The sequence below is a fragment of the Uranotaenia lowii genome, chromosome 3 (assembly GCF_029784155.1).
Source record: "Uranotaenia lowii strain MFRU-FL chromosome 3, ASM2978415v1, whole genome shotgun sequence".
Taxonomy (NCBI): domain Eukaryota; kingdom Metazoa; phylum Arthropoda; class Insecta; order Diptera; family Culicidae; genus Uranotaenia; species Uranotaenia lowii.
In genome coordinates, this window is record NC_073693.1 from 341,338,748 (window position 1) to 341,354,562 (window position 15,815).

The window sequence follows — 15,815 nt, forward strand, 5'->3', positions numbered from 1 at the left end:
AAAAACGGATGATTTTGACAATTGCTTGGTTGGAATCGCAGCATGAAATAAAAAGGTATCTGTTTGCGCATTCATCGTTTTACTTCTGCACTTATTTGTAAATTTGTAATGTTGACATAATAAAAATCTTAATGGCTTTCAAAAGTATAATGAAGTGTATGAAAATAATTTTAAATAACACTATTACATTTTAATTATTACGGAAAATTAATAGTTCAAAGTTTTGAGTATCATTTTATTTATCTCTTTGGAAATTCACAAATTTGTTCTAAACACGAACATCTGAACATCACAAAAATATTTTTATTATTGGGAGCTTATGGAAAAATTGTCGGTACTTCATACTTTAATAATTAAATGAGTTAGATCCAGTTCTTTATCTCTATCTTTATCTATCTCAGTTTCTCTCTTATATTTCTTTCTTGATGATGTCTGCAACTAGCTTGAAGGCATAAAAACAAGGTCAAATAGATTCACGTTAATGAAAATGGTCAATAAGTCTTCCAATAGGTATTCTTTGCACAAATTTCAATTCAGAATCTTAAAATATATTAATAGAAAAAAATGACACATTGTTCAAAAAATTTATGAAAAAGAATGATTTTTGTTAAGTCCAAATTTCTAAAACATTGACTAGTTTTGTATTCATGTCTTTAACAAACTTGTGAATCTAGATAAAATACACATATTTTTGGACAAACAAAGTCATATAAAGTTCATCTTTTGGTTCAAATATTCTAAAATGTCAAATAAATTACCGAAAACATGTAAATTTTTGAATTTTTTATGATTTTGAAACCTCGGCTTAAGTATTTTCAAATAAATTTATTCTACATTTTAGTGGTGGATATCTTTATTTACAACTTTGCTCAAAAACTGTAGAAACATTCCAAAAAGTTTACGATTTATGAACCATATAAAAATATTTAAATTTTCAAAACATCTGAGATTTTCTGATTTTTGTGTAAACCTTCCGGAGAAGCAAAAAGTAACTATTTGATGAGTTTAAAAAAGAACTTCTGGAGAGTTTATTAGTTTCCACATGTACTTCAAAACTAGCGATTAGTAAGGTTGTTTCCGATTTAAGTGTTGCACTGAGTAATGAAACAAACTCTGTTATTTTCTCAACATTCAAATACATTTTTTTTTTCTTAAATACTTTACTCGGAACGCTAATATATATTGTGAGGAAGATACAATGCATTGTTGTGTAATTATAACATTTTTTTTAGATTTAAACCATTGCTTTCAATCTACATAAACACACCCTCATTGCAAAGCTCTTGTAAAGTCTTCATAGTGTTACTAAACTCCCTAAAGCTGTTTTGAATGAATTTAAAATGGAAAATTTTTAAATTTTCTTCAAATTTTTGCCACGGATCAAGTTAGAAGTATTATTAGTTTATTCGTAATTTTCTAAATTTTCATAAATTTTTAAAGAAATCGTTATCAGTATAAATAAAGACCACTTATTTGAATTTAAAAAAGTGAATTTCAATAGCTCAGCTTAAGAAACAGTGAATCTTTTTCACAAACAGTTCGTTTGATGACAAAAAGTGACCTATTGGTTGTTTTGAAGCGACAAAAAGACACAGTGCCGTACTTAAGGATGATTTTAGATTTATTTTTAATTGTTCCATTGTCCTCTTGAACTAAACACTATCACTGGAACAATATAATAGAAACATTTTTATACATTTCCAAGCTTACAACACAGAGTTCTGAATTCATGCGGTACATGAATAAATTTTGAGTGACTTTTTTAATTTTAATCAAATTTTTAGAGACAGTTTTGAACTCGGTTCCGGTAATTGAAAGAAAGATCAGAATATATAGTTTTGAATTTCAAAACTTATGATATTCTTCCAAAACATTTTTTTGATCTGTTGAATTCTGACTGGTAAAATTAGATTACAATTCCGAATTTCGGGTTGAATCCCCGATCTTTAGTTCAAAAAATTAATTTTTATTTCCATGTGTGTTTTTCCCCAATTAGGGCCTGTTACGATATTTTACAATTAAATAATTTTTGTTAAAATTACCAATTTTTTTTATCCTGAAGCTCCTTGTCTTTTGCTCTTTTTAATGACCATCTGAAAGGACGTCTTGAAAGCCGTTTTAAACATTGAAGATCGTTTTAAAGACTTCTTAAGACCTTCTTGTCCCTTCTTTTGAAGAACGTTTCAATAATAGTCTTGAAGACCGTTTTGAAGTTCTTCTTGAAGGCATACATGAAGACCATCTTGAAAGCTTCCTCGAACACCGCGAAGATCTTTTTGAAGATAGTCTTGAAGTCCTCTTTGAAAACCGTCTTATACATTGTCTTGAAGATCATTAAATAGACAGTTTTTATTGCTTAAGATCGCCTTGAAGACCTGATTGAAGAACAAATGTTAGACCATTTTGGAGATTTCAGATAGACCCCTTTCAAGGCTCTCTTGAACACCATATTAAAGGCCATCTTTTGATCATTTTTAAGATTGTTTGAAGACTATTTGCAGTCTTGAAGATCGTATTGCAAACTACCTTAAAACTGCATCGGAGATTGTTACGAAGCTTTTTTATAATATCGAAGCTTTTTTTTTAAGATAGTCTCGAAGGCTACTTTGGAGCCCATCTGAAAACCCGTCATCTTGAAGACAATTTTGAATACCGTCTTGAAGACCATTTGAGGCTCTTTATAGAAACTGTTTCGACCAGACAACCATATTTATGACTGAATTGGAGCATAATTTTACCAATTTAAAATCACACACAATTTTCCCAAAAATTACACTGATTATCTGATTAAACATGACTTCCAATGTGAAATTCAAATGAACGGATCTTATTTCTTTTAGAAGGGGGTAGCTCACAGATTATTATGCGATTACTGTCTCAGATATCTAAGTCGATTTTGTTGAAAATTCACTATCTTTGTGAAGAGTGAAATTTTCTAACAAAGTTTTACACTGATTTTAAAAGAGTCGATTTTCATGTAAGGTACACCGGGGTAAGTGGGGACGCGGGGTAAGTGGGGACGGTGGCTATTAAAACAATACTGTGAACTATTTTTTCAAACTTTTAATGCAGAATGTTAAATTTACTTGTAATCTATCCAATAACTGTAAAAGAGATACGGTTCCGACAATTGCGGATGTTTACGGTGACTTTTTGTAAATTTTATATTTTTAACTACGATGTCGAAGTGATGTGCATCTTTTTCAATCGCAAATTTCTCGTAAACTAGCTGGCTCTTGACGAAAACCTTTTCATTGAAACAATCCTTACATTCGAAACAACACTTAGGAAAAGAAACGACGGTTAAAAATTGAGAAAAAAGGGTTTATTTGCAAAAATCAAAAATTTTGTCTCCAAACCCTACCTGGGGTAAGTGGGGACGACTTTATATATACTTGATGTTAACACACTTTTTTTCAATTTTCTCTCCTTCATTCAATACAATTTAGCTTTATTTAGCATTCAGATCATGAAAAGTTGGGAAAAGTACTTGTTTTTTCTAAATTAAGTGTATATTTTCGATAATATCGGATTACACACAATAATCATTGAAAGATGCCTTATTAATGGTGCCATGAACTTTTTTCAAAATTTCGGACGGTTCGAGCAATAAAGTAACGTATTCAACCAAAAAGCACAAATTTGTAGAAAATATCCTGAGAAATCAAAGGGAAAATCTACCGTCCACACTTACCCCATAAAGCGGGGTAAGTGAAGACACCAGCAGTCCATAACAATTTACGTGATAACTTTTTTCGCTTTGCGTCTATCAAGCTCATCTCTTCAGCATTTGTGAACAACATGTTCTGCATCATATTGAACGCGATTTTATCAAAATTGACCCACTGCTGATTTTTTAATGATTTTTTAAAGTTGAACTATACGAAAAACCGTCCCCACTTACCCCGGTGTACCTTACATAAAAAAATTAGATGGTTAAGAACTATCTTGAACCAAGACCGATTTTGCACCGTTTTCCTAAACCAAAATGTATTGAGCTATGCTTCCACGTAAAACACATCTAATGCCATTTAAACCTTTCGCAGCTTAATTTTGCAGCTGCAGTTTTCTATTCCATAGAGAATATGATACATTGGTAACAAGCAAGAATGAATTAAATCGAATTGACGATACGTTCAGGAAGCAGTCAGCAAACGATGCTCGCTCGGTCATCTTTGCTCCGTTCCGTTGTTACATCAACAATGCGGGAGCAATTTTTTCAGCCTCCTCCTGAGTGAGCAACAAATGACGACGACGATGATGCCGGGTAGTGCGGGCATTACTCCAATTATAGTAGAATAGTGAACAGCAGCCATGCGTCATCATTCCGCTTGAATCAGCGGCTACGCGAATGTGTTGAACTTTGTTGGGGGCGTGTTGAATTTTTGTTGGAACAAAAAACAATTATTCGATTTAAGTCGATTGATGAACAAGTGATCAATAACCCATTTCCCGGTAGGTATACATTTGGGTTAAAAATCATTCATGTTGAACCTTCAAAAATTTCAACACTGAATGAAAAAACATGAGTGTATTTAGGACAAAAAATATTAAGGAAAAAATCCTAACTTGTTTTTCAACTTTAAACAAATTTTAAGATAACTCATAAGGTTTCAAATTCAACAAGTTCGCCTTCCCGAAAAAAGCGAACCCGAATTCGCGTTCTGAGTGGCTCTCTCTGGCTAGGACTAGGTACTTGTACTTCAAGGTTGATGTTTATTTTTGCATAATGGAAACATGGAATAGGGTAGCAACAAACAACAACAACGACGACAACGATCAGGCAGCCGCCATCCAATTTTATTCAGCTGGCTGCATGCTCGAAGAGCGGGTTGAATGAATGCAACGCCGAACTAATGGATGGCTGGGAAAATATTGTGTATGCTAACAGCACTGCTGCTTACCGAAGTTTACATTTCTAGTACATTTTTTATGGAAATTTAGGTGATTGACTTTAGTTTAGATGGATCCTTTTTTTATATTTTGCCTTTTCCGAAAGTAATTTTGGGAAAAATCTCCTCTATTTTGTTTGTGACGTGAGTTAGACAATTTAGTTGCCTGAAATGACGCCCAGGAGCATTGAACAAAGATACGGACTATCGGACTGTCAACATACTAGGTTTAAAGAGAGATTTCTAATCGAGATGATAAGCAAAATCCACAGTCGAAGAAGCAAGAGCGATTGAGTTATATGCATACAGTGTATAAACTTGTTGGACAACTAAGAGTGCTTCACGGTGTTTTTGTTCTTGAATATTGACGGTAATGAGAAAAGTTGAATAATAAAGACTGGGGGAACGATTTTAGATTTCTTATCGACATGACTCAGCATCAAAGTCTTCGACAAAAACTCTGAATTTTTGACAAAAAGTACATCTGTAATTATGTCATTCAACTCGAATAGTTTGTGACGATTATCTGTGATGCTTTTTGAGGAAATTTCATAGTAAAATCATCCCACACATCGTTTATTTGAGTCATATTACTTGAATCCACATTACCAAAGTCAAAATATTTTCATTAACCAGCTTCGAAAAGTCTATCCCAGCCAGTGGTATCTTTTTTTTTTTTTTGTATGGGTTTATGAGCTACCTGGCTGACCCGGAAAGGAAAAACAGATCGGGGGACAGAAGAGGAACATTTACATGAGAGTAGAATAGCTTAGAGTAGGATAGCGGCAGCAGAGCCCGAGGGTTCTGAAGCACCAGTTTAGGGAAGCGTTAAGATAGTGCTCGACGGACTGGGACAATTGGGCCCTACATGAGCTTCGAGTTAACCCAACCTCCAATTCAACCGAGCAGTAACAGTATAGTAGCAAAAGTTATCATATGCCAACGCCTCGATATCATTGTCAGAAGGGTTCACTATCTTACCGTAGTTGAGTTATCCCTACCTGTCACCTAACCTTACTCGATGCAATAACTTTGAATATATTATCGTTTTAGATTGACTAAGAAAACATATTTTTTGAATTCAGAACAAAACATCTAGATAGGAAGCTATCTCTCAATGCAGCAATTAATAGAATTTCGCTAAACACAAATAATAATTGTACCAAATATTTTGAAAATTAAAAAATAATATAGAGATACAATTATGAATTGCATGTTCAATATCTTTTGTACTATCATTGACTTATCAAAATAACATGATAATGCAAATGACGATGCTGTTCTTCTAAAACCTCATTACTAATTTTGAACAACTTCTCAAACAACCTTCCTCGATCTTTGGTTTGGTTAAAATGAATGTCAATTTTTAAAACCCCGGTATTATTTTCCTGGACGAGTAGGTTCTTGTTTATCAAAATCATACCTTCTATTTTCTACATCCTTATTTGAATTTCAAACCTAATCAAGCTATAAGATCGAACTACAATAAAAAAGTATTAAATGAGAAAGGACTATGCTGTTCTTCTAAAATCTCGAACATTTACAATTTCACAGAACAACTTTCCTCAATCTGTTTCGGATGAAATAAATTACACTCCTATTTATAAATCTCCAATATTATTTGGCTGGACTATCATCTATCTTTTACTTCATTATTTGAATTTCACACCTAACCAAAAAATAGACAATTCTATCAAAAAGTATTGAAACGAAAAGGAATTATTTTTGACAGAAAACTATCTAAACTGCACCTTGATCCAATAAGCCTCTAGTTCTTGTAAAATGCTTGATTTAAGAATAAGCCTTCGAAATTCATAAACCGCAAATGCACACTTACTAGAGCATTGGGGAGAAGGAAACTATTACTTTACCTTGCCTAGTAAGTAGCACATTGAACATTGAATACCTAACCATGTGCCAATTGTTAACATCCTCATCCAACTAATTCTTGTACAATTGAATTGCCTATCTAATTTTGGCAGTTATCATTCATTTACAATACTGTCTATTCTAATCTAACTTGCGCATGGTGGAAAAGTGGAAATATCAACATTAAAACAACTAATTGTGATATTTCCACTGCGCAATGCTGTTGTTGTCCAACGGAAGGGAGGGCAAGTGTTTCAACTCCCATTCACCTTATCAACATGGATCATCAAAGAAAAAGTACACGATATTGATTCACCTTTTAATTTATTGTCTATGATCTCATATCGAATAAGGCTACGTGCAACCGCCCTCTCAGGTTTATGTTAGTTTAGAGTCTGTTTCCAAACCGTCAACTTCCATAAACACAGTAATGCACGCCGTCGCCGTGACCCATTACAGCCTAGGGTACGGAAAAGTCTATCCCAGCCAGTGGTATCTAAATTAAAATAATCCACGAAATTTATAAAAAAAAAATCTAGATTCAAGAATAAAACAAACCCACTCTCTACGGGGGTATGGAAATTACTTCCTTGTATGTGCTTTTGTCTTTTTTATCAACCCTATAGCGTTATCACCCAACCCTTCGTCGTCAACTCATCCTCCATTTCACCTAACAAAGTCAACAGACGTTCTAGATGAGCTGCCTCAAGCTGGGGGCGAAACACCAAGATAGCAAACCAAGATTAATGCGATGACAACGACCAGATTGCCCGAGGCTTGTTCAGTGAGGGGGCTTCTACTAAAGATATCATCCGAAAAAAGTAGAAAGAACAAAATAATTTTATACATTCCTACTAACCTATGTAAGTAGTTCGGTGTGTATGGTTTGTTTTTTGAAGAAACAAGAAAGTAATGTTACGTATTTTAGCTTTCTATCTTGATGACCATCTTTCGAAGGACAAGCACAGCGGAGCCATGAACTTCGTCCTTCGGTAAAGTGGCCTCTTCCTGTTAATGCTAGCTAGCAGGAGAGTTTGTCAAATAGAACAGAGCTTGTTCCGCTTCTACAAGTGGCATGAAAATTGTTTTATACGTATTTGCTTAAAGTGGGATTGCATGACAGGAACTGTACGTGTCTAGTTAGACTACAGTAGACTAATGATTCATATTTAGTTTGAAAAATGATTGAGTACCATCATTCCGAGTTTATTACTACGAGCGTAAAGGCACGTGTATTTTTTGGGAATTTATAAGCGTTTTTTAGTGGAATCGGACCCTTAAAAATTTTTATCTCCGGTTCGTGAGTTAGCTAGAGGCTAGAAGAAAAGTTACGTGGTGAAGTTCAACGCTTCACGTTCGAGCGAACGAAGAAATTAATGCAACACTATCATCAAACATCATCACGGTAGTGTTGTGTTTGTTTTGGTTTTGGCAGTCGCAGCTGGCTACTATAATTTTGGGTAATCCAGTTACTATAATCCAACCTGAAGCTTAGCGTGTGTGTGCCTAACTTCAGGCGTTTAACTGCTCGAATGCCTACGGTTTCACTCGCCTCCCTTTAAGAAGATAAAGGTCGACTAGCAGACTTACGCACCACGTGTTGACAGTTTTTTTTTTATTGGGTTGAGAACAACGAAACGTGGTACCTTCGCCCTTCGCGTTTTCGTTCCGCGCCTAGAGGGTAAAGGGCTGTACTACTCCTAGTGTGAGTGGGTGTTTTTTTTTTACACGTAGTAGTGGTACCTTAGCCTCTTGCTTCTACGTTGGCGCTAGGTTAAAAGGCATCTGCAATAAGTACTCTCGTGCGCATTTGATCGTTGAATCGAACTTAGTCTTTGACCAACAGTTTTGTGACAAAAGCAAGATTTCAGAAAACGAAAATAATCGCTAGCCGATGGCTAGCTCTGAAAACCCTCCCGGGGGAGATCCCCCCCCGGACGTTGTGTATAGCAGAACACTACCTGAATGGTTTGGTCCACAAGATGACACTATTATCCTTCAAATGAGCCCAACTGATGGCCACAATCTTCCGAAAAATCCGTTTACCATAAGCAAGTCGGTTCAACTTGACGGTGGTAAAATTGAATACGCCAAGACCGAGGCTAAAGGAACAAAATATATCATCAAAGTTCGAGGTCGGAAGCTAGCCGAGAAAATCCTTAAACTGGAGACTTTGATTGATGGAACCCCAATCGAAATAACACCCCACCATCAGTTAAATTTTACTAGATGCGTGGTTACCTGTCATGACGCTATAGACCTTAGCGATAAGGAGCTATTGGACGAGTTAAAAAGCCAAAATGTGACGAACGTTCGGAGAATTACAAGAAAAGTTGAGCAGAAAACATTAAATACAGCCAGTCTCGTACTAACGATTGCTGGCATCGAAAGGCCAGAATATGTTAATTTTGGTCTTCTCCGTATCCCTACACGTCCGTACTATCCTTCACCTATGCTGTGCTTCAAATGCTTAGAGTATGGGCATACAAAACTTAGATGTTCAGGCAACGAAAAGTGTCAAAACTGCTCCCAGCAACACGAAGGAAAATGCCAAAACCCTACTTTCTGTCAGCACTGCAAAAGCGATCATTCTGCATTACACCGACAATGTCCTAGATACATGATGGAAAATCAAATCTGTAAAATGCAAGTTGATCTTAAACTAAGTTTTCCCGAAGCCCGACGACTCTACGAATCCAAACACAAACAACCTTCCTATGCTGCAGTCAGCTCAACAACACCTACCCTGCACGACGAACTCAGAAGAAAAGACCAAGTAATCCAACAGCTGCAGAAAGAAATTGAGGAATTGAAATCAACCTGCAAAAACCTCCAATCAAGTTTCCAGAAGGCAAAAAATTGGATTCAAAGATCCCAAAGTAACGAGAGAAACCGTTCAAAAAGTCAAGAAAGCCGTCATCCATCGACATCAAATCCCATCACAATAACAGTTAACCCGCCGAAACCCGAAAATCCAAATCAACCCAAATCACAGCAAACTTATCGCTCAAGCCGCTCCCTTGCGCCGAACCAAACACAAGTTAACCGCTCAGTGACACCAGTCAAAAGAAATCAAAGCGATGCCCAAAAACAAACTCAACCTCCTCAGAAAAAACAAGCCACCATTCAACCCAGCGTAGAACCAGACAGCGGATCTGAAACGGAAATCCCTATGGAGAGCCAAGAGATGTTTTCCCAAAACTAAACCACCAAGATGTCCAACTTTAATTCAACTCTAACCAGCCAGAATACAACAACAAATTCAGAAGTTTTACTTCTACACAGTCTTAGTTCGGTGCCAGCCGCAAATCTGGTTGTTCCAAGTCCTGGTTCACCCGGGGCGTTTGCTGGCACCAGACACCTGTGTAACACACAGGCAAGTACAACAACGCTTAATCAACCCGAAAACAATACCGATGCACCATACCTTTCAGCACCAACGCAACCAATCTCTAATCGACGGACTGGCAGTAACACACCACCCACAACACCCAGAAGCCGAGCATCAACTAGCGAAGAAACCATCAAAACACCTTCAGAAGTTTTACTTCTACACAGTCTTAGTTCGGTGCCAGCCGCAAATCTGGTTGTTCCAAGTCCTGGTTCACCCGGGACGTTTGCTGGCACCAGACACCTGTGTAACACACAGGCAAGTACAGCAGCGTTTAACCAAATCGAAAACAATACCGATGCACCATACCTTTCAGTACCTACCCAACCAACCTCCACAAGACGATCAAATAGTAATACACCATCATCCACACACCGCCACAACACCAGAACAACCAGGATTCGAGATCCCGCTAGCGAGGAAACTCTGGTGTTGCAGTGGAATGTATGCGGCGCCCGCCCACGCAGAACCGAACTACAGCACCTTATCAGCCGGTACGATCCTGTAGTAATCGCCCTTCAAGAACTACGCACATCAAACCTAGACGGGTATGTAAAAAACTATAGCTGGTTTTCAACTCCTAGCGTGTTTCCCCACACATCGAGTGCTGGTCTTGGAGTTCGAAACGGTATCCCGGCTTCTCAAGTCAGCCTAAACACAACTTTGCCCGTGTGTGCAGTTACCATCGAATTCCCCATAAAAGTCACGATTTTATCAGTCTATATCCCAAATAATGAAACCCATGCCTCTTTTAAAACGGAATTCGAGAACATTATCCACTCATTGTCTCACCCCCTACTAATTGTTGGTGATTTCAATGCTCACAGTACCACCTGGGGTGGTAATCGTTCTGACAGTCGTGGGCGACTCATTGAGCAACTCACCGCCGAAAATGCGCTCGTCATTCTGAACTCTTTTGAACACACCTACTTTCACCTCTCCAACGGCACAACCAGTGCAATTGACCTTTCCATGGCTTCTGTTTCAATCTGCAACCGACTCTCGTGGCAAGTAGAAAACGACCTTTGTAGCAGCGACCATTTTCCGATTCGGGTTATGTTTAATATTCCACCAAAAAAGCAAAACAGCCGCCCTCGCTGGCTAGAAAACCAAGCTGACTGGCAGCTGTTCGAAAATACTTTGCTCGAAATACTTCCCCACAATACTACACCCAATTTAACCACAATAACCGAAGCGATTGTCAAATCGGCAGAGGCTAGCATTCCTCGTACTAGTGGAAACTATCACCGTAAAGCCGTACCATGGTGGAACAACCAAGTACAGCAACTGATAAAAGACCGACGACATAAGTTGAGACATTTACGAAATCTTGCACCAGATGATAGAATGCGCGCCGATGCTCTTAAAATGTTCCAAGCCTCCCGCAACGCTGCGCGCCGCGGGATAATGGAAGCCAAAAAAAACAGTTGGGAAAACTTTGTCGCCTCTTTCTCATCAGATACACCGACGTCGATCATGTGGCAAAATTTTAATCGTTTTTCGGGCAAACGAAAACCACCGAGAATAGTACTTGAAATTCCAGGTGGAGTAACAAATGACCATCAAGAAATTGCAGACTTCCTTGGTGACCACTTTCAAAAAATGTCAGACCAACCGCAACTGCCTTTCCCTCCCCCACCGAAAACTAACCGACGAAATCGGAATGACGATTCTGAAATGGGAAGAAAATTTTCTATTCAGGAGTTGTTCGTTGCAACCAAGTCCAAAAAAGGCAAATCCGTTGGACCTGACAATGTCAGCAACGAAATGATCCGACGCCTCCCGATTGCAACAAAAATGCAACTGCTGGACTGCTTTAACGAATTGTGGGAGAACGGAGTTTTTCCACCCTCCTGGAAAGAAGCTATAATTGTACCAATAGCAAAGGCTGGGAAAAACCCAAAAAATGCTGAAAATCACAGACCAATATCACTCACAAGCTGTATCGGTAAAGTAATGGAGCGTATGGTAAACCGAAGGCTTGTTCAGTGGATAGAAGACCGGAAGTTGTGGAGCCCTAACCAGTATGCCTTCAGGAAAGGAAGGGGTGTAGAACAATACCTTACAGATCTGGAAGCCGCGTTGGACACCCCCTTTGAAAATAAACAGCACTCAGAGCTAGCCTTACTCGATCTTAGCAAAGCGTACGATCTGGCACAAAGAGCACCGATACTCACAACTCTAGCTAAATGGGGTATCAGCGGAAATCTGTACAACTTCTTGCAAGACTTTTTAACCAACAGATCATTCAAAGTACTTGTCGGCGGAACTCTTTCTGAACTGAAAACGCAAAGAAATGGAGTACCACAGGGATCAGTCCTTGCTGTTACGCTTTTCTTGATAGCTATGGAGACGCTATTCGTAAAAATTCCTCGTGGAGTGCAATCCTTCATTTATGCTGACGACATAGTTCTATTAGTATCAGGAACACAAGTTAGAAGCATTCGTAAAAAATTGCAAAAAGCTGTAACAAATGTAATCGATTGGGCTGATGGAATTAAATTTAAAATATCATCGGAAAAATCTAATATTCTCCATATTTGCAAAAGAAGACGGCACAAAGAAGTCCCGCCAGTAACGATAGATGGAAAAAATGTCCCGGAAGTAAAAAAAGCGCGAATTCTCGGAGTAACATTTACGAAAACCTTCAACTTTTCCTCTCAAATATTCGAAACCAAAGCAGCACTAGAATCCCGTTTAAACCTTTTGCGTGCGATTGGTGGTCGCTCTTACGGCGGCCAAAGAAAAACCCTCCTAAACATGTATAGTAGCATATGTGAGTCGAAAATCTTTTACGCGATTAACACCATAGGGAGAAAAGGCATCAACTCGCTCAAACCACTCATGCCCAGCTACAATGCTGGTATACGTATTGCAGGCGGAGCCATGCGAAGCAGTCCTGTCCTATCTCTTCACGCAGAAAGTGGAACACTGCCATGGCAATATCGCCTAATTGAACGCATGGCAACAAACACCATACGCATGCTAGAGAAACCACATGGTACAACAACTCCAGCCTCAGAAAGGTCCCTTCAGGCTTTTCAAACATTAACTGGAAAACCGATTCCCACAATTGCTCGATCTAGTATGGTGTGTACGCGACCATGGAATTGTATCAACCCTAACATCGACTGGTCTATCAAAAATAGGTTCAAAGTAGGAGAAAGCAATCAAAAGGCTGTTCAATTGTTCAAAAATCACCTGGAACAACGTTACTCAAATCTTCTCAAGATCTACACCGATGGATCAGTTGCAAACGGTCAGGTTGGCATTGGCATATCATGGAACAACAAAGAGCTTTTCTACCAACTTCCAGAAGAGTGCACTATCTTTTCCGCAGAAGCTATGGCAATTCTACTAGCTCTCAAGAAAATAGTGCATAAATCAAGATACTCAGCAGTAATCTTCTCTGATTCAGCCAGCGTTTTGACGGCAGTGGAGTCCGGAAAGTCGTTCCATCCTTGGGTTCAGGAGATAGAAGAAAAGCTAAATAAATTTAAAAGCACTTTATGTTGGGTCCCGGGTCACGTAGGCATTGAAGGGAACAGCAAAGCAGATGAATTGGCGGGGAAAGGTAGAAGTGGAACTAGAATGTCAGTCGAAATTCCAGCGCACGATACTATTACATGGGTGAAGTCAGAGATAAGATCGAAATGGGAAGAAGAATGGCTTAGTAATCGGGAACTATTTTTGAGAAGAGTAAAAATCAACACTCTACGTTGGAACGATAGAAGTAACCCCTTCGAGCAACGTGCCTTGACAAGGCTTAGGATAGGGCACACGAAATTAACGCATCTGGAGTTCTTTACAAAAGGAATAGTCACATGCAACACGTGCAATGTGCCACTCACAGTTTCCCATATTATCGGAGAGTGCAGGTTGTACGCAACGGAACGGCAGAGCAGTGGAATCGGTTACGATTCATCGGCAGCTTTAAACATTACGAACGAGAACAAACTACTGGTATTCCTGAAAAGTGCAAAATTGTTAGATAAACTGTAGAATTAAGACCAAATGTACACACTTTCTTAAGAGGAAGAATGACCAAGGTGGTTAAAATCCTCTATAAATAAACAAAATAGAATAGATTGAGTACGATACAAATAAGTTCATATCTTTTGTTTCAAAACTTCAGATTCAGATTTGAAAATAAGGATTGTGAATTGGATACTGAGGATACATTCGGATGGATTCAGATTACGGATTTAGACTTGGATTTTGGATTTAGACTCAGCTCTCAAATCGATTATTCAAATTAAAGTTTTAATCATTTGATTACAGTTTTAGAATTAAGGTTTAGAATATTGTAGATATAAAGTTTTAAGTTGTTCATACATTTATCTACCTATCACTCTGAATTAGAAGGTTAATGTTGATTATTTTGAGTGTAATTTTTTTTTCGTCGACAGCTGCGAAATTATAGATTCATAACTCTTCAGAAACTTACCCTTCACTTGTTAAATGTCGATCAATTCCAATCCTGTTGTGAAAGCATCCACAAAAGGAAATGTATCCCTTTTCCAGCCGATAGTAATCCATAAATTTGGAGAAAGGACATTCTTCCGTATAAATCCAGCCAACACATTCACTTTCACTGGAGATTGAAATGAAAAACTTTCTTCGCCCGCATCTGGGCAATTTGAAATGCCTTTTTCCTGCACAATATGAAACTTTCTACCTTTTGCTTTCAGCAATTCATAATCAAGAAATAATATTTGCCATCCCCAATAAGCTCCCAATAGACCACAGAATAGTAAAATGTATAGTAAAAATGGATCTGCTATCAGCAATATTTTACACCGTCGTGGTCGCCATTGTGTGGAAAAATATTATTATTCTCCATCACATCTCCAATTTTTACCACCAGCCTGTCTGTCTGTCTGTATCGCAGAAGCGCAGGGACAAAAACAAAAGCCCCGCCGTATAACCAGAACAGGAATATGGATAGATTTTTATTGCGTAGCACCCCCCGCACAAACACAAATAAACACCAACCAGCTCACAATACTGAACAACATAAGAGCCTATTCAAAGAGGTGGCCCTTGTTCCTCCAGGGCTGCAACAGAACAGATCCGGGCACTTCCAAATTACATTTTTCACTTCCGGTTCAGCCCCCAAATTTATTCGACTTCCCAGTTTCGAACTATCCCTCGATGATTCTGCTAAATACAGCGAAAACACCTAATGGCCACCCCGTGAAATGAAACGTGAAAAAATCTCAACCCGAACTACGCCATCATAATACACAACCGAGAAAATAATACTTTACCACACCACGCAAATAAAGGGAACCGTTTTCAGACGATGTCGTTCGCGTAATAACTCCTCGATGTTCGATATGAGAGAGCAAAAATACAATGAAACGAATAACAACAGCAGCAAGAAGCAAGAAAAACAAAAATAAACTGACAGCATGCAGCTGATTGCGCAGCTGTCAGTTGACGTGACGTTCGCGATTGTGACGTTCGCGTGTGATGTTTACAGGCGGCAGGGATGCCAGGAGTGAGGCGCCAAATGTGGTTTTATTTTATTTTTAACTGGTTGCATCCATATGAATTCTTTGAAAGGTTATATACAAAGGTATAATTAGAAGTGCTTTTTAGGGTTTTGTTCTTTAGGAAAAAAGATGAGTGTTGAGTGTATAATTGGGTGAAGAAACTGG

General features: G+C 38.2%; 2 protein-coding genes across 8 annotated transcripts in view; one reads left to right on the plus strand and one right to left on the minus strand.

Annotated features, from left to right (window-relative positions):
- The window catches only part of LOC129751373 (E3 ubiquitin-protein ligase RNF13), a 46,809-nt gene extending 31,281 nt beyond the window's left edge, over nt 1-15,528 (minus strand). For 2 of the 7 annotated variants that reach the window (XM_055746838.1, XM_055746832.1), the window contains exon 1: nt 15,423-15,528. The gene's annotated coding sequence lies outside the window, so the exon portion shown is untranslated. Of the gene's footprint in view, nt 1-14,599; nt 14,790-15,147; nt 15,383-15,422 lie in introns of those variants that run through there. The other 5 variants (XM_055746836.1, XM_055746835.1, XM_055746833.1 and 2 more) reach the window with 4 other exon arrangements.
- On the plus strand, nt 9,976-14,154 carry LOC129753889 (uncharacterized). The gene is made up of 2 exons (XM_055749738.1): nt 9,976-10,700; nt 10,980-14,154. Exons 1-2 carry the CDS (start codon nt 9,976-9,978, stop codon nt 14,152-14,154), a joined length of 3,900 nt encoding a protein of 1,299 aa, XP_055605713.1.
- Nucleotides 15,529-15,815: the final 287 nt, after the last annotated feature.